The sequence below is a fragment of the Apostichopus japonicus genome, chromosome 16 (assembly GCF_037975245.1).
Source record: "Apostichopus japonicus isolate 1M-3 chromosome 16, ASM3797524v1, whole genome shotgun sequence".
In the NCBI taxonomy this organism is placed as follows: Eukaryota; Metazoa; Echinodermata; class Holothuroidea; order Aspidochirotida; family Stichopodidae; genus Apostichopus; species Apostichopus japonicus.
This window is the reverse complement of record NC_092576.1, coordinates 17,488,841-17,512,932: the sequence shown is the minus strand read 5'-3', so window position 1 is coordinate 17,512,932 and position 24,092 is coordinate 17,488,841. Positions and strand designations below refer to the sequence as shown.

At 38.1% G+C, this 24,092-nt stretch overlaps 2 protein-coding genes and 2 non-coding genes across 6 annotated transcripts in view; 1 reads left to right on the top strand and 3 right to left on the bottom strand.

Moving 5' to 3' along the window:
• The first annotated feature begins 5,698 nt into the window (after window positions 1-5,698).
• Window positions 5,699-11,443, top strand: LOC139983543 (uncharacterized). Its single transcript, XM_071997170.1, has 4 exons — window positions 5,699-5,906; window positions 6,900-6,985; window positions 7,756-7,896; window positions 9,012-11,443. The coding sequence occupies exons 1-4, from the start codon at window positions 5,900-5,902 to the stop codon at window positions 9,177-9,179; spliced, it is 402 nt and encodes a 133-aa protein (XP_071853271.1). The 5' UTR covers window positions 5,699-5,899; the 3' UTR covers window positions 9,180-11,443.
• Window positions 11,433-24,092, bottom strand: part of LOC139983537 (uncharacterized) — a 66,908-nt gene continuing 54,248 nt past the window's right edge. For 2 of the 3 annotated variants that reach the window (XM_071997157.1, XM_071997158.1), the window contains exon 4: window positions 11,433-12,683. In XM_071997157.1, coding sequence (XP_071853258.1) covers window positions 11,737-12,683 — 947 coding nt within the window. In that variant the 3' untranslated portion in view covers window positions 11,433-11,736. Of the gene's footprint in view, window positions 12,684-13,532; window positions 13,546-14,156; window positions 14,293-24,092 lie in introns of those variants that run through there. The other variant, XM_071997159.1, reaches the window with a different exon arrangement.
• Window positions 14,856-14,927, bottom strand: Trnap-agg (transfer RNA proline (anticodon AGG)). The gene has a single exon. It is a non-coding gene; the product is annotated as a tRNA-Pro (tRNA).
• Window positions 15,594-15,665, bottom strand: Trnap-ugg (transfer RNA proline (anticodon UGG)). The gene has a single exon. It is a non-coding gene; the product is annotated as a tRNA-Pro (tRNA).

Below are 24,092 nucleotides of genomic sequence, written 5' to 3'. Positions count from 1 at the left end.
CGAGTGCGGATCCATGTTTTCGCGTCCTTTACCTCTGATGGCATCTTGCAAGACTTTTGAACAAGATCGTTTCTGTAAATTAGATGCATTGGCAGTAACTTTTTATACTGCTCTCGTTTCTGTGTCCACTCATGGCCATAATGACCCGTGTCTCGATGCCAGCATTACTGAGTGTTGTAATAGTTGTTGCACGAACACAGTGGTTTGTGTATTTCTGACTCAGCTTTGCTTTTTCAGAAATCTTCACCATCATTTTGCCAAGGGTGTTAACCCCCAGCGGCTGGTTGTCATACCATATTTCTCCAATTCGATCTAAGTCTTTCTCAACCAGGTTTGCAATTTTCGGTTTATATCCAGGTAGAGGAGGGCAGTGGGGGAGTGAGAAGGGGAGGGATTTTGAGCCTCGGGCCCCAGATGATGTTAATCTGACACTCACCTTGGTTTGGGGAAATATGATACTCTTTAAAGAAAAGCTTTCCAAGATAGAGCTTGGATGGACACAAAACCAACCAACCCAGACAATTTGCCTGACCTACTTTCAACATCATTCTCCCTGACTGTTTGAGAGTAAATGAAATTTTTCTTAAGTAAGGTCATCCAGGAAAGAACCTGGGCACGAAACACCAGACGACTGATTCGCTTTCAACCCCAGTCTCCATGTATCGAGAATGTGACTGTGTGATCCTCTTCAAGTATGTATCACGATTCCCCTCGAAAGGGAACGCAATGCTACACATGATCTTAGTCGAAGGCCGTGCCGGTGAAAATGATGCGCAATGAAAAAAACAATATTAAAATCTAAAATCTACAAGCGTTATGATATGCCGCTATGAATGGACATTTACACACAAATACAGAAAGCTGTTACGAATATTTGACTTTATACACCTCCACGTGGACGTACTATGTAGTCTTGTCTCCATTTTCAACTCTAAATTTGGAAGTTGGTGTTACCATGATTATCCATTGTGAATAACTCGAATAACAGTAGATAGAAGTATAAAGTTTAGCGTGAATAAGATAATTGAGCACTACGAGAATGACAAATTCCCCCAACTAACGAAATGAGAAATCAGTTAGCTAATCGAGGGCAATATAAAATGAAATACAGTAAGGCTCAAAATAGGAATTCAAGGAGAGTTTTTATGCTGGCTGATAACGTTGGGGTCACCAATTTGGCGATAACAAATTAAAACGAAACTATTACTCACCAGTTCGTCAGCAAAAATAATAACTACGGTCCACTGGGTCTGTCCGTTGCGATAAAACTTCATAGGAATAAAGGATCCATCCATAATGAAAAGTATGTTAAGATCCTTCACAAAATATGAAAAGTCTATGTAACGAAATAAAGGACGGTTGCTCCAATAAAATAAAACGATGGCGGTCGGATAGGAACGTTTCCCAACTCAATGAGAATAATCCGATCGAAAGTAATCATAATGCAATTAATGTAGGCGATTAATGTAATTGGTAGCTCGTCGTGTTGAGCGGTCGAAGTCGAAAGTCGAAGTGGTGTGAGTTTGAATTAGCCATACTACAAGGGTAATTGAGGGCGCTATCAGTTGAAGGAAACAGTAGCGGTGTCAAATTACGCCGCTACATAACCCCGCTGCTAGATGACGATATTTTTCGAGTTTACACCGAAGGCCTTATGCCCTTTTAATCTAAAGAATATAATGTACATGTCTTCTCTATAACATTGCACAAATATAACTCGACGGCCTAGTAAAAACTGCTTGGTCGATTTCCTGGCCCTGGTTAGTCATCATTAAAACACATTATATGCCATAAACGCACACGGCCAACCATATAGGTACAATAATAACGTTACAAGTGCCTATGTTGCAAGAGCTGAATTAGTATTGATAACGCAAGGTCGTTGCGGATAAATACCATTCACGTTTCTTGCTTGCAACTTTCTGCAAGATGTTGTTAACTCAAATGCGTTCAAATGTTAGAGAATTTACGAATTGTTTTAAAGAAGTGTGCTACTCAAGGAGATCTATTTTATTTACATGGCAGAATTAACTGTTCGCCCCCACAATTCTTTGCAAATCTTGGTCTGGATTTTTGCCTTCGTAGCAAACCTGTGAATTTGAGATATGCTATGAAGGGTGTATGTTGAGCTGGCATACACCAGCCAACCATGTAGATAATGGAGCGGGCTAGTATTCCCAATATTGTAGCGCGCGTGCGCACTGCGCAGTACAATAATTACTGGAGGAAGAAGGCATTTATATTTCTACAGATCTCCGGTATCATCACCATCGAATAGTTTTTTATTTGGAAAGATATTTTGAAACGGTGCAAGTAGAAAGGTACGAGGATAGTAAACTCTCGTGGAAAGCAATACGTTTAGTCGGTACAGATCGACATGAGATGTGTTTTTATCTCAAAAGTAGGTTCTGACCTTATGTTGTTGAGTGTATAGGGTCTCGTATGCACGAAAGGAACTATTAGATATACTTTGTTTTTATTATAGTTTGTATTCATACAGTTTAATGTATTGTATTAGTATATACTGATTTTAAATATGTGTCAAATTAGTGATCCTTACTACGCTGTTCTCATAACTTGGGGACAATTTAAGGAGTGAGAGGGGGATAGTGTGATGTTGGTAATCATGTATGTCGCCCTCTAATTCTTTAGACTACAAGTCACTGTTTTTAGCCACATATGACAGTGGACAGTGACGTAAGTATTGCAGGTCACGTGACATCTGCTCACCACCTCAGCTGAATCTAATCTCGAGACTTGTGAATCAGTTTTCGCTGCCGTTCTGAATCGTTGGTTTCGGTAGTAGCCCTGGCTCCGACCATTTTGGTCGTATTTGTATCTCTTTTGAATACGTCTTTTATACAATGTTGTACGTATCGTTATTTGGGATTGAATGTCGGTATTGAGACCAAGTTAGTATAAATATATATATATATATATATATATTTTTTATATATATATATATATTATTATTATTATTATTAGAGAAAACCAGAGAATTAAGATATAACTCATAATTGACAAATAAGGAGTAAGTTTTAGAAAATAAGTAAATGGATTTTCGTTACATTATATATATATATATATATATATATATATATATATATATTATATATATATATATATATATATATATATATTATATATATATATATATATATATTCACATATTTACAAACACTTAGATAAATTTACCAACTGTGAGCGGCTATGTGACAACAACTCATTCAAAATTAACGACTAAGCTCCCACTAAACTCCAGCTAAGGATCAAAGAAAGCCTACTTATCAATTGGGATAAACCTAATCTCAACAAACAGCTTGACTGTCCAGTGCTATCTTTGTTGAGTTAATTTAATTGTCCTTGTGTGTTATTGCTGGTGTACACTTGTTTGGTATTACTCGTTCATTTTGCGTTTGTAACCTGATGATGAAAGTCGCTACTTTCGAAACATGTCGTTCTTTTTGTATTAATTTTGGTAAATAGATGTATAAGTTAAAGTCTGTGGTGTTTCCAATTATTTTAATATCGAGTTTTGTGCTAGGTAGACCATTTGGAATATTATCCACGATGTTGCACAAAAATATAATGGATTGCTATCCATTCCTCAGCTTCGTAAGCCCGTAAAACTATGCATCAAAGTCCGCAAAGCAGAACTGGACATCATGCGGACAATGTTGACGTCCTTTTAATCAGAAAGAGACTTTAAAGATTGCACTCAACAAACGTTGCAAAGAGAAAGCCACTCTTGCCAATCAGTTGGCAAAGGATATCCAAAATGTCCGACAAAAAGTGACTGGCCTAGATTGGTGTATTCTCAAGAAAGCAATCGACTTTAATGTGGAACGAATTTCACGCAATTTCATCGCCGGACAGGAAGGTAAGCTTAAACGCTTTACAAGAAATTCAACACTTACTTTCCGTAGTGACGAAATCATTAAGAACTTCTCCTCTTACCATCTGAGCCAAGATGAAGAAATTGTCCTAAAATATGGATTCAGTTTTTGGATCCACCCACCCTTCCTAAGAAATCTGATGTTCTTAACAGCTTTGAACTCATCCACAAATTCGTAAAAAGTAATCTAAAGGATCCTGCAGACGCCGGAGTCGTCAAAACACATCTGGCTTACCTTGCAAATAATTATGTTATAAATTTCAAGCTCTCGACTACTGATATGAAGAAGTACAAGATTTTGAAGAAACTTAAAAGTGATTCAAGCATCGCCATTCTAAAAGCTGACATAGGTAACGGAGTTGTTATGATAGATCGTCAAGCTTACAATGAGGGAATTAGCTCAATAATGAACGATGAAACAAGGTTCAAGAAAATAAAAATTGATCCAATCCTACGCAGAGAAGGACAGCTACAAAGATTTCTAAGAAAGCTCAAGGCCTCAGGGTTTTTCCCCGAGGACACTTACATGAACATTTACCCTACAGTATCTCATCCTGCCAGAATTTATGGACTGCCTAAAATTTACAAATGTACTAATAACAATTCATTTCCTACTTTTCTTCCTAATGTTTCAAGAATTGGTATTTATAATTATAATGTGGCAAAGTTTTTGAGTGATCTTATATCACCCAACATTTTTCTCGATTATTGAACTCAGGATTCTTTCTCTTTTGTCCAGGAAAATACATCTATGGACATATCTGATCATTACATGATTTCATTCGATGTAGTTAGTTTATCTACCAACATTCCACTTTCTGAAACTGTTGATATTGCAATCGATGCCACCATGCATAAAATTCCAGGCATTGGTATTTAAAGGCGGGATCTCCATAAACTATTCATGTTTGATACCTCACAAACGCATTTTTAATTCAATGGTTATTACTATGATCAAGTGGACGGTTTGGCAATGGGTTCATCATTAGCACCGGTGTTGGCAAATCTCTTCATTGGTCATTTGGAGAAACAATTTCTGAATGATTCATCTGCCCCATCTAAACCTTATCACTACCGCAGATATGTTGACGATATTTTCATGTCTTTTCCGAAATGAGGTGAAGCCATCAATTTCCTTCAATTTATCAATACCCGGCACCCTAACATAAAATTCACTATTGAGAAGCAAACGACGGTACGCTACCTTTTTTGGATGTACTTTTCAGCAACATTGGTCATTGCAACACTTCCGTTTATCATATGCCCACGTACTCAGGGTTACTAACCAATTTGTCAGTTTCATTCCGTATTCTTACAAAATTGGTCTCATTAAAACGTATTACGCAACTTTCGAAACATGTCGTTCTTTTTGTATTAACTTTGGTAAATAGATGTATAAATTAAAATCTGTGGTGTTTTCAATTTTTTTAATACATATATATGTGTATATATATATATATATATATATATATATATAATCCGACACGGATTAAAATAATCCGATTTTCCAAGACTTCAGCATACTGTTACTCGAGTTTTCACGCCTGCAGTGTGCGGCGATCATCACACAACTAGACGTAAACAACCGTGTATGTGACCTTAACCAGGAAGTTTCCATAAAAACTCCCTGCCTTAACATCATTGAAATGTCCGTATTCCGTATAAGGTAAAAATTTGTATACTGTCTTGTTCAGTCTTGCATGAGTTTTTCTTTCCCAGTAAAAACAGGCCCTCCCTATCCAAACTTATCCAAACAACCTTTACTCTTCAGTGGGTCATAAAATACTGAAACGCAGAACATAATGCAACTTGCTGTTACAGTTTGCTTTTAACTTCCTGGTGTTGTCTGTACATTAATCAACATGAGTCAAATTGATAGTCGGCAATTGGCCTTTTGTTCTTGAATGTGAAGGCTGAGTTGCTACAGTAAGGTGATAGCAAAAGTGTCGTCCGCCTCAAACTATTGTCGGAAAACTTTCTATCTGAATTCACTTCATTGTCGAAATGTCTGGTGAGTAGTTTCTTTGCTCTGTCTCTTTGAATAAATCGTTTTAATCTTATTTTGAATGGTACGAATGATGTGATGTGGCTAACGGGTTCCTCCGTGCGGTTGTGATTGCAAACACGGATGTACCATGAGGTTGATTCTCCAAAATGAAAAGATTTGTGGCAAATAGGGTACTGCATTTCTAAACTGAAATTGTTCCGGTTACTAACGTCACTGACTGAACTCGACTCAGGGATATTTATGGCTTATTCGATTGACTGTAACTGTACTTCGCATATTCGAAGATCAACGTTTCATTTAGGCTGGCGACAGCTCTTGTGGAGATGGTCGAATGCACTGCAAACCAAAATGATACACACTGTCGATATATGATCCATGTTAAATACTTTTGGTAGGTTATAGCTATTGAAATGACGTTCGCAATAGTGTTGAGATCTGCACTCGAAATTTAATTTGAATCACTGATAATCAAAGAGAACTTCGTAATATCATGATATATTTTCTTCTTTGTATACTACACTCATTTCTCCAAATTAAATTTGATTACTGGTAAAGGAGGGAACGACCACTATTATGAACCAATGTGGTCTCCAAGTATGATGAGAAGCTTGTTAGAAAGGCCGGCAGTGTCCCAGACGCTACCATCCCCGTCACTCACTCACACTCACATATACCTACCGTACGCACCCACACACTTTAAAACTAATACTACTATACAGTGTCTATACAAATAGCTTCAAATTTTTTACTGATAGGGTTTGAAATAGCATCAAACTTTGGGCGGATAGAGTATGAAATACTATCAAACTTTTAGCGGATAGAGGATGAAATAGCATCAAACTTTGGGCGGATACGGTTTGAAATAGCATCAAACTTTGAAATGCTTTGGTACGAAATAGCATTGTACTGACAGGGTATGTAAAAGCAACTTTGCATCATATAGTTTGAGATAGTGTCAAACTTCACTGCCTATATTAATCTTTATCTCTTCACTAGCTAAACCTCTTTACATCCCAATGGATGAAGGACCCAGTCAAGGAAACTCGAAGGGGCATCTTCAGACCAACGAAATGACGCCAAATGTAAGTAACGATGAATATCAACTGGAAGATCACACATTTGTATTCCCTTCTCAGCGCATCAGTAATTCTCTCCTACTGTATCCCTCAAGATTGATGACCGTGTGCGTTTGTTTTGTATTCTGACCGAGGACTTGAACAAAAGAATTCCAAGTCCTCGGTTGTGATTTCTAAAGAATCATCACGTCCTCAAAAGAATTCTATTGTATGGAATATTGTTAAGGTTAGGGTACGTGGATTTGAACAATGGAAAGTACAATGGGGTCCTCGGTCTGAATGTAAAACAAACATGTGTGTGTGTATACAGTTACGTGTCATACATTCATTAGGCCTACATTCCGTATTCGCGTTCGTTGTGTCCCGTACCCTCTCAACCAGTTTAAGGTACAATATATTCTATAAACGGTTTGTGAATACTCCAAAGTTTACATTCCACCCTTTTTGAAGCACTCGTATGGAATATTGTAAACTTCGAGCCTTCATCTAATAGAAAGGTATATTGTTCATACAAGCACTTTTAAGTGTGAACTGAGCCTTTTGATAAACTATAGAAAGAGAGAAAAAATGGTTCACAACGACTGTATTCATTTGATTGTTTGTCGCTGGCAAGATTGTCGGGGACGCTTTTGAACTGACTTTGCGGGTTGCTTCGTAAAATCAAAGTCACATATCCTACTGCCCTTCGAAGTTCCCCTCCTATTTCCTCTCAGGTTTAATTGAACCCTACTCCACCGCCTCTGATTGGGGTTAATGTTCTCTATTTTTTTTTCCAGGGTAGGCCCACTAGACCACCACACTCCCAGACGGTGACCAGAGTGTCCACAGAGCAATTCAATGACTACCATGAGTTAGCAATGTGTAGCCGATGGTGCTGCCGGCCACTTGGAAGTTTGGCAATTCGGAAGTCCGATGAGGTATCAAATAACATGAATTCCTGAATTTCTGAATTAATTTCTCAATTCCTTCATTCATTCATTCATCAATTCATTCATTCATTCATCCATTCATTCGTTCATGCATTCATTTATCATTCATTGATTCATTCATTGATTCATCCATTCAATCTTTCTTTCATTCATCCATCCACCCATTCATTCGTCATTCATTTATTCATTCATTCAATCAACCATCCATTCATTCAATCATTCATCCATTCAATCCTTCATTCATTCATCCATTCACTCTTTCATTCCATTCAAGTATTCATTTATTCATTTATTCATTTATTCATCCATTCATCCACTCATTCATTCATTAGATAATGTATTGAGCACTGACTGCTGACTGACAATTAAAAGGCACAACTCACTTTTGCTTTCAGGAATCACATCAAATGAAATGAACCGACCAAGTGGGGCAACCAGGATCGGGTAATAATAACTTGGGAAACATAAAGACACACAAGTTAACACTTTGTACATAAAATGATACCAAACTGCTCTCCCACATCATAACTTGGTCACTTCTATCACTTCTAAGGGTGATCTCCGCTGATTTACGACTATTTGTCCTAAATATTAACCAAATTCAGATGATGATAAATGGGCCTGTGCATTGCGTATATGTTCTTCCCTGTCACAAACGACCCAGATCTAGCGGCGCAAGGAATTCAACGCTCCCATGTATTATCTTTGTGGAATGACGAAACATATGTATATGTCCATAGCTTTATGCCTATTTGCACCGAACATTATTTTGTGGTCACTAGCGGTAAAAAGCGTACATACTTGATATTTCTGTAAAGATAATGAATTATTCATGACTTTCCCCTCGCCAACCAGCGAAATGACACACCCATCCTCACATATCTGATGTAGGTTGAAGTACAGTATTTCATCTCCCTTTACATTATATGTCGAGACTATAGGGATTTGTATAGGGATAATAGTCTTGATCAGGCCTAGTCTGAAGCACACGTACACACTGCCAATGAACTATCAACGGTTTCCCACGTAACGATGACCGAAGTGAGTCTTAATCTAGCAAGCTAGAACAGGCTTAAAATTGTCATTTTTATGTTCTTCAACAGGCACGCATTCGAGCCTCTTACGGTGATATGGTCGCGGCAAGACATGCTGCGGAAGAAGCCCGTAGATTAGCTAACCAAGCGATCGCCATCGGCTCGATAATGTGTATCGTCGCCACGATAATGGGTGTGGTTGTTTTAGTTGTTTTAGGTGTTTTATCAAAGGAATAGGCCCTTATTCAATCCCTCTCCTACCTTCCTGTCTTCCTCCCTCCCTCCTCTCTTCCCATGACCTTTCCCTACCCAGTTCCCCATCTCCCTACCCCTACCTCTGCCCTTGTCCCTCCCCTTCCCCTTTCTTTTTTCTGTCCCTCTCCTTCCTTCTTCCCTCCCTCCCTTTCCATGTCCCATCGGCCCTAGGATCCCGTGAAAAACAACTGTCATGAGTTAAATCCATGCCGTGGCGCTGTTACTACAATGAATGTTGGTAATATTTCTTGTTAACGAAAGTAATTATTTCTTACTGGATTTAGAACACGTCATTATGTTTATGTGACAAATTGAAAGTAATACACTTAATTTTGGAGTCAAATGTATACGGTAGCACGTGCATATGGAAGACTGCAGCCGTGACGTAATAAAGACAGGATCCGGGTTATATCAATTTAATAACGCACGTACAAATGTTTCTTTATGACACGAAGTAAAAATTGTCCACGTTAGATTACTTATACGTTTAATGAAGAAGAAATAATTGTACACGGTTAAGCAATTACATAACAAATGTTAATTTCTCCTTGAATTGATTTATTATTTGGCGTTGAATTGTACTAATCCGCATTGTAAATATATATTTCGTCCATAGCCTAGTGGTTAGGGTGTCTGCATGTAAAGCGAGAGGCCCGGGCTCGAATCCCGGTGGAGGCTGGAAGTTTTTTCACTGTTCTGGATTTTCCAACATATAAACATACGTATATGTATATATATATATATATATATATATATATATATATATATTTATATATATTTATATATCAATATATATGTGTGTGTGTGCTGTTCTGTAATGATAGATTCCCGCCATTATACGTCTTGAAGAGCATCGAGTAACATATAGGTCTTGTTTTACAGAAGCGGACGCCATTTTCAAAAGAAGCTGTGATTGGCCTATTTAGATCGCGTCTCTGAAAGTTGTTAGTTTGGGTGAATTACAACACACACCAATATTATTTGCGAAACATCTGAAATATTAACAACCCAAAGGGTACGATAAAGTGACTTGTATTGAGACCACAATCAGGTTGCATCATTAAATTTATTTTCGGAAAAAGTCTAGTCAAACTAACTTCAAGGGTCAAAACTTTATGTTTTCATAAATTAGATGTGCCAATATTTCAATTTTGTAGTTCTTAAAGTGTTCTTTTTGTTGGAATATTAATGAAACGTTGTTATTAAAAACAGTGAAATTTTAATGAGAAATGTCAAAGAGTAAATTGTACTTCAAAAGATCAAGTTACACTGAAAAAGTCAAAATACTGTAATTCGTGGTACAGAACCCAAAACGGATCCGTATTGTCGGGAAGCATTAATGTGTTTTTTGAGTTAGCCGTCCCTCAAGCAGCGTCACATGTCCCTCAAGTTGACGCTCGAAGGCAGTGGCTCCCCTCGCCCCTCCCCCATCCCACCGCCGATGAAACTCTAAACAGGACGTAAATAACATGTGTGAACTTAAAGCTCTTTGCAGCGCTTACCCACTTACCCACATTTTAAAACGAGTTTGAGAATATTAAATATTCAACGAACATTCTGTCATTGCAATGCAAAGATCTTCAATTTATTTTTTACTTCGACTTTTTTCCAAACACTTTATAGAATTGTTGAAAAATATGTGAAAAACAAAGTCTAGACATTAAATTTAAATTTCTTCTCTAAAAAAAAATGAATTTGAGACAACTAATGAAGAGGATCAAATTGACACAAAACAATGCCAGTTTACCGAAATGATACATCTATAGAAATGCATCAGATAAGGTCGTAAAGCATTCTCCTCTGGTCATAAAGGCAGGCCATATTGCAAAGAATTCTGAGTTTGAGAGGCACCGACAAGAATTTAACAAGGAAACAATACTGGTGGCCTGTCAATTGTGACGTTTTTCTCGCACATATGATGCTGGGACAGATGGACGCGGCGTAGATCTCTGCCATTGAGGAGTGCGGCATGGTATGTCCCTTCTGAACCTTGATACGGGCCGACTAACAAATTATTTATACAAAGGAACACATCTACAAGTAGAAGCAAACTTTTAGAACCCGGTCTAGTTCTTTTTGTAGTACTTAGTTCAATTTACATTGTCGAATTTGAGTAGACCTACTGTCCTGCCCCTATTTTGCTTTCATTTTTATTTCTCTTTATTTTCCTCATTCCATACCAAAACTACTAGGCGCCGCGTTTTTTTTATTAAAGATAAAACTTAAAGTCGTTGGAAACATCATTTTACGGATAACAACGAAACATCGCTCAGCAATTTCATACAAAAAAATCATGCTTTGATGGGTGAATTTATTACCGAACATTTCTTTCAAGCAAAATTAATTTACTATTCTCTGCGTTAAAATGGGGAAAATAATCACTTAACTGACATTGGCAATGAATTATTAATACATTATTAATGCCTGATGATCATGAATTCTTAATACAATATTATTGCGTGGTGATAATTAATTATTAATACAATATTAATGCGTGGTGAAGCTTACTATAAAACTTTGTAGGTACTACCAAACACGTCTAGGCACGTTTACGATACTGTTTGCCGCTATGTCCGTAGTCGTGACCGTATCTGGCCTCTTTAGTCTCGACTCTACTTCTTCCCTGATAGGCAGGGCGTGCCTGAATTGGTCGACGTAGAGCGACCATTTTCTCTCTACCTGCTCTCTCAGATTTCCATTGACTAATACTTCGGAAAGGAGGATTGTTCATATTCCTGTGGTTGATTTTATCATCATCGTCATCCTCGCCGTCATCATTACCGTGGTGTGGACGGCCGTCATGATCTTCAGAACTGTCGTCTGTATCGTCATCATCTCCGTGGTGTGGACGGCCGTCATGATCTTCAGAACTGTCGTCTGTATCGTCATCATCTCCGTGGTGTGGACGGTCGTCATGATCTTCGGAACTGTCGTCTGTAGCGTTATCATGTCCGTGGTGTGGACGGCCGTCATGATCTTCAGAACTGTCGTCTGTATCGTCATCATCTCCGTGGTGTGGACGGCCGTCATGATCTTCGGAACTGTCGTCTGTAGCGTTATCATGTCCGTGGTGTGGACGGCCGTCATGATCTTCAGAACTGTCGTCTGTATCGTCATCATCTCCGTGGTGTGGACGGCCGTCATGATCTTCAGAACTGTCGTCTGTAGCGTTATCATGTCCGTGGTGTGGACGGCCGTCATGATCTTCAGAACTGTCGTCTGTATCGTCATCATGTCCGTGGTCGTCATGTCCGTCTTCGGGTCCTCCAATCAGAGGAGGTCGCGTCCCGATGTAGTCAATTGGGGGCGGTCTTTCTGTAGATTCAGGTCGGCCGTGGTCGCCATCATCTGGGCGTCCATCGCCAGTAGGATCGATTGGATGATCGCCATGGTGACCGTCATGATCTCCAGGTCGACCGTTGCCGTCTTCCCATTCGTAGTCATCATCTGGTCTGTCGTAAATGACGTCACCACCTTCTGGCAGTTCTAGAGTGGTCAGGTATGAGAATAAATATATACATATATATAGTTACAGTTATGGTAGTTATCTTGTTTCGTAAAGAAGACATCAGCTGAAGGTTTTTAAGTCTTTGCTTTTAGATTGGTTATTTTAATATGTAATTAGGATAGGTGAAACAGATATGTTATCTGAAAAAAAGAAAAGCTTTAGACAAGTTTCGGCACTTTGAGACCGTTGGGTAGTGTATGAGGGGAGGGTAGGGCGGACAGAGGTCTAAATTTGCCTAAAAACGCCTACTTCTATGGTTGAGATAAAAAAAAAGTCTTGCACTTGCCATAGGCCTATGTTTCGTACATATTATGGAACCAACACATGATGGTATGCAATCGGCAGTGTACGAAAAATAACTGTGCTTTAAAGATTCTTATATATTTCGGTGTAACATTAAACAAGACCAAGTGTGGTTTCTGATGTGTGCCTGTAGATTACGGCATTACAGGATCGTTTACATATCTAGTTTAGGGATGCATATTATCACTGATACACAGTTGCGTCGAATGCCAGGTCCGGCCGGCACCGAGGGGAAAAAAATATTCACTGTGCCCGCCGCTTCTTGAAGTCTTCATTTTTTTCTTAATGAAAGTTATGAGCAACTGTTACTTCCCAGGATGCAATGAAATACCTCGGCTGATTCCCACCGGCCCCTCCTCCTTTCCCGTTCAGACCCTTTTAGTTGCGCTCCTGTATTCAAGTTTACACTTCAAGTAGATAGCTTGTTCCCGTTGCTGAAGACCACTTTCGTTGTAAGAGCTGAGTCATTATTCGTAAATCTTTCTCAATGTGTGTACTACTAAAGATTACTGCAAAATTCTTACCTGGTTTGCAACCCTGTTAACAAAGAAATAAATATAAAATTAGTGAGATATTAAATCATATGAATATTAAATATCTTAAAAGGAAAACAAAGCAGTAATAAAATCACGTCGAAGACCATAACATTCTATATGATGTACAATAATATAGATGTGTTTTTGTCTTCTTGTTTAGTTAGGAGTGGGAATCCAGGTAAAGAAATTATGCATGTTCTCGTGCGGGTTCTTGTGTATTGCTCTGTTACCGTGGTAACCAGCGAAATCACTACGTATATAGAAAGATAAGTAAACGTTGAGTAGACAGTCCCTTCAATCATTGCATATATTCCGGAATGACTATCGAAATAGCGCGGACAAGAAACCATCGGTAAAAGTGAGATTTGTCGGAGCAAAACGTCTTAACTATCTCATACACCTTGTTGTGGGACAAAACTATGTTTGCATCTCATGTTTAGTAAAAAAAAAAATAAAAAAAAACGGGGGAATAAGAAGTTTCGAAGAGGGGCAAAATGGCCCCCTGGGCCCCACTCCCTTGATCCACCTCTGAGTTAAGCACAAGAAAATGTATGGCACTACAATAAACTTCGGCCACCCGCCGAAAGATACTCTTTTCTGGGAGATTCTCACCTCTTCCCATCGAACTGCGTACGTAATACCGACTGCAATTCCCACGATGACAAGAAGGAACAGGAAGACACCCAGTAATCTCATGCCAGTACATCCATTGCGCTCTCTTACGACAGTGTCGTACTTCGGAGGCAGTGATTGTACCTGTTGGCATTATATATAATGGAAGATGGAAGAATCGAATAAAAGCAAAAAATTAGGAAGCTAAGAACGACATCGTTTGCTACGTTCAAGAGGAACTACCAACAAACAATATAAAATTGAAAATAAAATAGGAAATTAAAACAAGGGAATTGAACCGGTGACCTCTCGCACCCAAAGCGAGAATCATGCCACTAGACCAACAGGCCGCTGATGTAATAAAACGTATTCCAAGCAGTGCTAACACACATATCTTTTTTTTATTACATTCGTTGTATGCAGACTCAAATGAAATACTTATGTTGGAAGAACATAAATCAAAATCAGAAAATAGTAAACAAGCTTCCTCCCGTTTGTTAAAATACAATCTACTACAAAACTAAAGGATAAAATTTGAGACGTTATCTATAAGCATTGGAAGAAGTCGCATTATTGTAAAAAAAAAAATCGCATAAAAGAAAAAATACTAAGAAAACGAAGAACGACTTCAGGCTACGTTAATGAAGAACTACAAACAAACCATATAACATCGTAAAATAAAATAGAAAATTAAAACAAGGGCCTATCCGGGAATCGAACCCGGGACCTCTCGCACCCTAAGCGAGAATCATGCCACTAGACCAACAGGCCGCTGGTGTAATAACACGTATTTAACCAGTGCTAACATATATAGCTATATTGTTATGTTTTAACATTCGTTGTATGCAGACTCAAATGAATTATTTGTGTTTGAAGAACATTTGATCTGATTTGATTTATTTGTTTTTCATGTGTAAATTTACAGTGTGAAGGAAGTCTTCTAAAAAGCGTACAACAGCTTAACAAAGTAGAAGACTTCCTGTATAAAGAAAAGAAGAAAAGTGTTTACATATCAATACAAAATAGAATAATTCGACAATCAAAGAATACTATATGGTAATAATATGTACAATAATAATTTGTTATCGTGCCAATGAATGGATGACTTATTAATAACTAGATATTACGTTTTTGGTTAGATGCTTTTTGAATATTTTACTAATATTTAACATCAATATAATCAGAAAATAGTAACACCGTTAAACCCGTTGTGAAAATACAATCTACTACGAAACTAAATTATAACACTTGAGACGTTATCCAAAATAGCAGTGGAAAAAGTCGCCCTGTTGTGAACAATTCGCGTAAAAGATATATAACTTTGAAAACGAAGAATTAACGACTACATTTGTTATGTTAATGAAGAACTATATAGAATTGAATTGAATTGATATGAATTGAACACTATAGAATTGAAAAAAATAGGAAATTATACAAGGGCCTATCCGGGAATCGAACCCGGGACCTCTCGCACCCAAAGCGAGAATCATGCCACTAGACCAACAGGCCGCTGATGTAACAAAACTTATTCCAACCAGTGTAAACACATATATAGCTAAATTGCTATTTAATAACATCCTTTGTATGCAGACTCTAATGAAATACTGATGTTGGAAGAACATAAATAAAATCAGAAAATAGTAAACAAGCTTTAACCCTTTTGTGAAAATGCAATCTATTACCAAACTAAAGGATTAAACTTGAGATGATATCTATAAGCAGTGGAAAAAGTCGCACTGTTGTAAAAAAAAATCGCATAAAAGAAATAAATACTTAGAAAACGAAGAACGACTTCGTTTGCTACGTCAAGAAGAACTACCAACAAACAATATTATATTGAAAAATAAAATAGGAAATTAAAACAAGGGCCTATCCGGGAATTGAACCGGGGACCTCTCGCACCCTAAGCGTGAATCATGCCACTAGACCAACAGGCCGCTGATGTAATAAAACGTATTTAACCAGTGCTAACATATACAGCTATATTGTTTTTTTTTTAACATTCGTTGAATGCAGACTCAAATGAAATACTTATGTTGGAAGAGCACAAATAAAAATCAGAAAATTGTAACAAGCTTTAACTCTTTTGTGAAAATACAATCTACTACAAAACTAAGGTATCAAACTTGAAACGTTATCCAAAAAAAGCATTTAGTCTCTTTGATTTCCCTAATTTGTAGAAATAATCAACATATATCTGACTTTGTCCCGTATAAGTCTCAAGCTAATAGTAACAATTCATATATATATACGAAAGCCATTGGGCTGGCTAATCTGATCGAAAGTAATCATAAGGCAATTAATGTAGGCGATTAATGTAGTTGGTAGCTCGTCGTGTTGAGCGGTCGAAGTCGAAAGTCGAAGTGGTGTGAGTTTCAACTAGCCATACTACAAGGGTAATTGAGGGCGCTATCAGTTGACGGAAACAGTAGCGGTGTCAAATTACGCCGCTACATAACCCTGCTGCTAGATGACGATATTTTACGAGTTTACACCGAAGGCCTTATGCCCTTTAATCGGAAGAATATAATGTACATGTCTTCTCTATAACATTGCACAAATGTAACTCGACGGCCCAGTAAATACTGCTTGGTCGATTTCCTGGCCCTGGTTAGTCATCATTAAAACACATTATATGCCATAAACGTACACGGCCAACCATATAGGTACAATAATAACGTTACAAGTGCCTATGTTGCAAGAGCTGAATTAGTATTGATAACGCAAGGTCGTTGCGGATAAATACAATTCACATTTCTTGCTTGCAACTTTCTGCAAGATGTTGTTGTCTCAAATGCGTTCAAATGTTAGAGAATTTACGTTTTGTTTTAAAGAAGTGTGCTACTCAAGGAGATCTATTTTATTTACGTGGCAGAACTAACTGTTCACTCCTACAATTCTTTGCAAATCTAGGTCTGGATTTTTGCCTGCGTAGCCAACCTGTGAATTTGAGATATGCTATGAATGGTGTTTGTTCAGCTGGCATTCACCAGCCAGCCATGTAGATGATGGAGCGGGCTAGTAATCCCAATATTGTAGCGCGTGCGCAATACAATAATTTCTGGAGGAAGAAGGCATTTATTTTTCTACAGATCGCCGGTATCATCACCATCGAATAGTTTTTTATTTGGAAACATAATTTGAAACGGTGCAAGTAGAAAGGTACGAGGGTAGTAAACTCTCGTGCAAAGCAAAACGTTTAGTCGGTACAGATCGACATGAGATGTGTTTTTATCTCTAAAGTAAGTTCTGACCTTATGTTGTTGAGTGTATTGGGTCTCGTTTGCATGAAAGGAACTATTAGATATACTTTGTTTTATAAATAGTTTGTATTCATACAGTTTTATTATTGTATTAGTTAGCAGCAGCTAGCGGTAGTGGTTAAAATTGCTCCAAAACTCCTTTGTAAGTAAGTACATTATGAAATGCTCCCCCTTCCTGTATGATCATCAGCAGCAAGATAGGCTTTAAACGTGAGGAGTACTGTACTGTACTGATCATGCTGCGCTGATTAACCATGTAAACAGTTAGTTACAGTAGCATGGAGGTAGCTCCATGCTGTTAGTAGATAATTCATGTTGTTAATATTATTATACTATAACTGTAATAGGCCAAACGTTAATCACTTTGCACATGCCTAACCCTTAATGAATGGTCACTGATGATCATACAGTCAGTGAGGGGGAAACATTTCATTCTTGAAGTTGAGACTGTGTACGTACCACCATCTGACCACCATGAGTGATGTCCAATGAGTGACATTGGATGTCCAACATGTACATTCCACTGGCTGGAGCTGGCATTGCAATTATACCTGTTTATTTTGTCTCTTTTTACACTACAGCTAATTGGTGAACCCAATACTTGCTACAATGTCAGGCTGTTCAGCTTACAGCTGCACAAACAGGGCAAACCGCTTCCATTATGACAGAGGGATAACATTCCATAAGTAAGTTATGTAACACTACAGGGGGGATGGGGATACGAAAAGAATTCCATTTAGGATTGAATTATATTTGAAGACCCCAAAATAAGAACTACTCTAAAAGTAAATTTTTAGTCAGAGTTACTCTTACTCTTAGTTACCGAGGCTGAGAAAAAATTACGGTAGGCCTATTCTACTATGCAGAGTTCATTGCAGTGCTTGAGTGTGGAAGTAATTCTGCTTTTTATAAATGGTTTACAATTTTCCTGTCGTAGCCTTCATAGTTTACTTGCCTGAGTGCAAAACTTTTGGCCAATTTTGTGACAGTCATGTAGTTGCGATAATCTTTTCTTTATTGGGACCATTGCACTGGTAATTCTATTTTAGCACAGTATTCAGTTCGTTTATATACCTTTTCATACAGATTTCCACATTGCCAGTCAGAGAGGCTTAAAAAATGGATTGTCAATATTAGAAGAGAGAATTGGAAACCATCAAAGACTTCGCTTGTTTGCTCAGAGCACTTTTGGATAATTATTTCGATAGATCTGGGCAAACTGTCCGTCTTCGTCCAGATGTTGAACCCACAGTATTTGCTTTTCCAACACATCTCCAAGCGGTAGGATATATGCCTGAAAAAAATCTAATGACCTTTTTATTGTTTTGTTTTTGTTTTTTAATTAACCAAGTTGGAAAGATTCCCATATCTGGCATAGTGTTACGAGAGATGGCCAGATATGGTCATCTTTCCACCAAGTGGTAGAGTGTGTATTTTGCGATTTATCGTCCTTCAAAAGTAATTTCATTAAATAAAATGAATTAGAAGCTGACACCGTTTTTCATTCCCCTTCTCTCATTTAGCACATTGTTTGTTATAATTAACTTTGTTCTGTTTAATGTTAACAAAATAATTGGCACATGTTCAAAGTATTCTCAACTTTTGCCAGTTTTTTGCAAGTTTGTTATGCATGTCAGTGTTCTCCAGGTGCCGAAATCTTTAACAGGGCAGCCTCACTGGAGAACTCTCAATAGTGCTTTTGCACGTTATTTGTAGGACAAAGGATGTGATATTTTAGGTTTGTATAATCACAAATTTGGCCAATAAAACAAGAGTAAGTTATATTTAACGTGAAATCCCAATTAAAAAGAAAAATTTAACAGGACGGGACACCCTGCAATAGTGGTCGTGGAGGATACTGCATGTCACGATATTGTTCAAGATGAGTTTCAACGCATTCTGTTTTTGTTATTCCCTTTTCCACTTATTCATGTTTTCAGGTCTGCTTTGTGCCTTAAGGAGATGACAGTGTTTAATTCCTGAATTAATGGTAAATGCATGATTTTGTGTTTTTCTATGTTGATTGTTTCTGTTAGAGTTTGAATATTTACCCAGCATACCTTGAAAATTTATGTCACAAAATTATTGATTCATTGCATTCATAAAATAAACATTGTAATGAAGTTCTGTAAAGCAACTAAGTCTTGTTATTTTTTGGAGTATGATTGACATGTACATGTATGTGTCACACATTCCTTTGGCTCTGGAATGAAGCACAGCTCGTGCAATGTGCAGCTTTATTCTGCGGTGTGTATGACAGCATGGGTGTATACACAAACTTGCATAATAATGAAGTGAATTTTTAAGTATTTATTTCAATCTTAAATGTGTTACTATTCAGAAATCTACAAGCCGTAAACCACCCTCAAGAAGAGGAACTTCAGACGTGAGTCTTGAGACAGTGGAGACAGGTTCTCCCTGTGCAGTTGAGGCACCAGTACCTCAGCAACTCCATGTCGGTGTTTGTGATCACAGTTATGCTGTGTTAGAGTCTCCCAGGAAACTAAGTTAGACCAAGCAGTAGATGAACTTGAAATATGTAAGAAGTTGAAGGTTGAGCAACAAAAAACACGACGTCTGAAAAAAAAGGTTTCAAACTTAAGCACAGTGATAGATTCTTTGCATAATCAAAACCTTATATCAACCAACCGTGCTGAGATGTTGGAGTCAACCTTTAGTGGAGTCACCAAGGAAGTCTTTCAAAGAATTATTGAACAATCAAATACTAAACAGAGTAATACATACCCAGAAGACCTCCGTTCATTTGCCATGTCTCTGCAGTTCTACTCAGCAAGGGCTTACGAGTATGTGAGAGAAACATTTGACCTGGCCTTACCCCATCCTCGTACAATTAGAACATAGTATTGTAGTGTAGAGGGGGACCCTAGATTCACAAAGCAAGCATTTGATGCTCTCCATGCTAAAGCCAATGACAGCTTGGCACAGGGAAAAGAGACTGTATGTGCAATCATGTTCGATGAAATGGCCATACGTAAACATATTGAATATGCAAATGGAAAGTATCGAGGTTATGTAGACATTGGTACAGGTAGGTTTGATGACTCCACACCAGAAGCCAAAGATGCTTTAGTTTTTATGGCAGTGTCAGCAAATGATGCTTGTAAAATACCGCTTGGCTATTTTCTTGTATATGGTTTAAGTGGGGTAGAACGAGCAAACCTGGTCAATGAGTGTTTACGTAGACTTCATGATAGCGGTGTACAAGCAGTGTCTCTAACTTGTGACGGGCCTTCTTGTCATTTTGCAATGATGAAATCCCTTGGGGCAAACATGAATGTGATTGGTTTGGACCCGTCATTTCCTCATCCATCAGATCAATCGATTCAAGTTCATTTTATTCTTGATGCATGCCATATGTTAAAGTTGCTCCGCAACTCATTTGCAGACATAGGAATTTTCAAAACCTCAGATGGTCAGAAAATCAGTTGGAAGTATATAGAAGAGCTCAATAAACTCCAAGAAAAACAGGGACTTCGATTAGGTAATAAACTAAAAAGTGCACATATTGACTGGCGAAAGCAAAAAATGAAGGTCAATTTGGCCGCACAGGTATTTAGTGCCAGAGTAGCAGATGCCCTGCATTACTGGCCGCACAGGTATTTAGTGCCAGAGTAGCAGATGCCCTGCATTACTGCAACGAGGGGTTGAAACTCCCTCAATTTAGAGGTTGTGAGGCCACAGTTTGCTTTGTAAGGCATGTTGATGCTGCATTTGATGTCCTTAACAGCAAAAATCCTTTAAGCAAAGGTGCAAAAGCTCCAATAAGAAAGGGAAATGCAGATAAATTGTTAGAGATCTTGGGAAATGCTGAACGTTTCATCCTAGGTCTTACTGATACAACCGGTAAAGCACTGCATCTTACCCCAAGGAAGACTGGCTTTATAGGATTTGCTGCCAGCATCAAAAGTATCTCAGAACTTGTTGTAGAACTTGTTGCAGGTCCAAATGCTCCAATGAAATATCTTTTAACCTATAAATTTAGTCAAGATCACATAGAGCTTTTTTTAGTGCAGTGAGAGCCAGTTGAGGGTTCAATAATAAAACAACAGCAGGCCAATTTTGTGCGGCATACAAGCGGCTGTTAACAATGTCAAGAATGGGACAGGAAATTGCATACTAAGGGACAGTTCTACCATTCTTCATGTATCCCAACCATCAGTAATAAGCATAGCAGGTAAATATGATCTCGTGCTTAGAACTCAGCCATTGCATGATGATCATGATTATGCAGATGTACCAAATTTCCAAGCCATATCTGGGTACAAAGAAGCTGCAATCAATTATATTGCTGGATTTGTTGTCAACATGATAAAGCGTCGATTAAACTGCCTCTTGTGCACAGAGGCACTGACTAGTCAAAGTGGCAAGAGTCATAAGTTTTTGGCCCTAAAAGACCGTGGGGGTCTGCAGAAAGCATCAGACAGTGTCGTTTGTGTGCGCATGGAAACAGAAAAGTGTTTCCAAAGACTTGCAAACATTTCTGATGGAAACCTTCTACAAGGTCTTGGTGTCTCAGCAGCAATAGCATCATCTGTTCTCAATAACTGTTCACACCGTAATCTTTTTCCTGAGTTACATAATCACCAATTTCACACCACAGTAGATGATAATCATGTGCACTCTCTCGTAAAGCTTGTATCATCATGCTACTCTAAAATCAAGCTGTTCCATTTAGGAAAGCAGATGGCAGTCTCTGTTGCAGGACCCAACATGCGGAAGCGAATGTCCAAACTTATTTTGTTTAACCATCAGTAAACTACAGAAACATAATTGACAGACCACATTTTCCAAGATGAATATCTCGGTGTTCAACATAAACTGAGATGTGCTGTTAAAATATCTCCGTGCTCTGCATCTTGACATTTCTTGTTTCAACAATATGGTAAGATGTAAACTTATCATGGTAACAGTCACAAACCTATCTTCAGGCCTGGAATTTCATCTTTGAGAGGGCAAGACCGTTTTCAATTTGCAAAGGGCACTTCCATAGCAAAACGTCAAAACCCAATAGGATTTTTTAAGGGGCACCATGGCCAAGACCAGGGCAACAGAGGCCATGGCCTCCGTGGCCTCCGTGAAATTCCAGGCCTGTATCTTGGTAACATGGAAACATGCAAATTTTATTAAGCTTCCGTAGTGAACTAGTGTTTCATGAGAACTGAAAAATCTGCTTAAATTTAATTGTTATTCAAAGCAAATTGTTCAGATGTTGTTAAAATGACATGGATTGACCGTCAGAGTTCTCCGCAGCTACTTTCAGCAGAGTGGCTCTGTTAAATGTTGATTTTCAATCACGGTTAAACGAAAAAACGAACCCATGCTTTCTTAACAGAATTTGTGGTGTACAAATCTATATCACGTTCATATTGCACAAAAATCCAGTAACATTCAAGCACAGTACTAAAGCTGTACACAGTGCCCTGTTAATATTTGGCCCGTGGAGAACACTGTCAATAAGGAATTAAATGTTATAGGGCCATCAAATGTATCTTTGCATATTTATGAAAAATTAGTATTCTAAAAAGACTTCGCATGTTTATATTTCATTTTTAAACCAGTAGAAAATGTATTTTTCCGTTGCTAAACTTTCCCTGCTGTATATTACTATATGTATGTACTAGGGCATTACTTACATTACTGTGGGAACCAACCTGTAAAAAGCTGAGGAATATAAAGATTTGAACTGAAAGTGTGGAGAACTGCTAAATAAATTGCTGTTGCAGCAAAGATATAACTGTGTATATGAACTATTAATAGTTGTCTGTCTGCATTTACTTAAAAAAAATGAATACATGTACAAAAATAATGACCCGTAGATGATTGTGTAAATTCCATTCCCCAAACTGGACACTAATGTTTTCTGAAAGGAATTCCACTTCTGGACACTGCCTTAAGACCCCGGCCTCATGCACAAACCCTATGCGACAAGGTTTTCCTGAAATTCCTGACGCATGAAATTGTTCCTCCTAATTGTTTTTTATTTATCATGGGACTTGCATTTCTAGTTTCTAGATGGAAATAAACTCAATTTTTGTAACCCTGCGAGCATACTAAACATTTAATATTTGCCCTTCCCAATACTAAATACCGGTACAAATAGTTTGTGCATGGATGATGTAGCCTAGTCCAGTTATGAAATTCTTTCCCCAATTTAAAGTGAATTTAGAAGAAATGCTTAACATTTTTCTTGAAATTAAAAGGCCCTAACCATTGAGGAAGTGATGCCTCTCAAGTTCCTAGTCCGACGTACCCATAGACTTTGTATTCCATTGCCCTTGTGCCGTCTGTCTCTGTACAGACGACCCATTCCATATCTTTTCCTGCACGGAAAATAGGCATATTTAACATTTTAGTCTGGCATAATCCATATTTCTGAGGGTTTCAAATGTTCACCTTCACTTCCTTGATCAATTAGGATTGTTTCTGCTACATTCACTTCCTTCCTTGGCCTCTCTTCGCATCACCTTCTCGGCCACCGACCGACATAGCAACGTATGCACTGTATGTGCGCGGTGATGTTTATGAATATCCCAACATGGCCGCTGAGTCACTTCCGGCTGCTTCACACTCGTATAAAGTAAATATAAGTATATTGTCTTGTTCAGTCTTGCATGAGTTTTTCTTTCCCAGTAAAAACAGGCACTTCCTATCC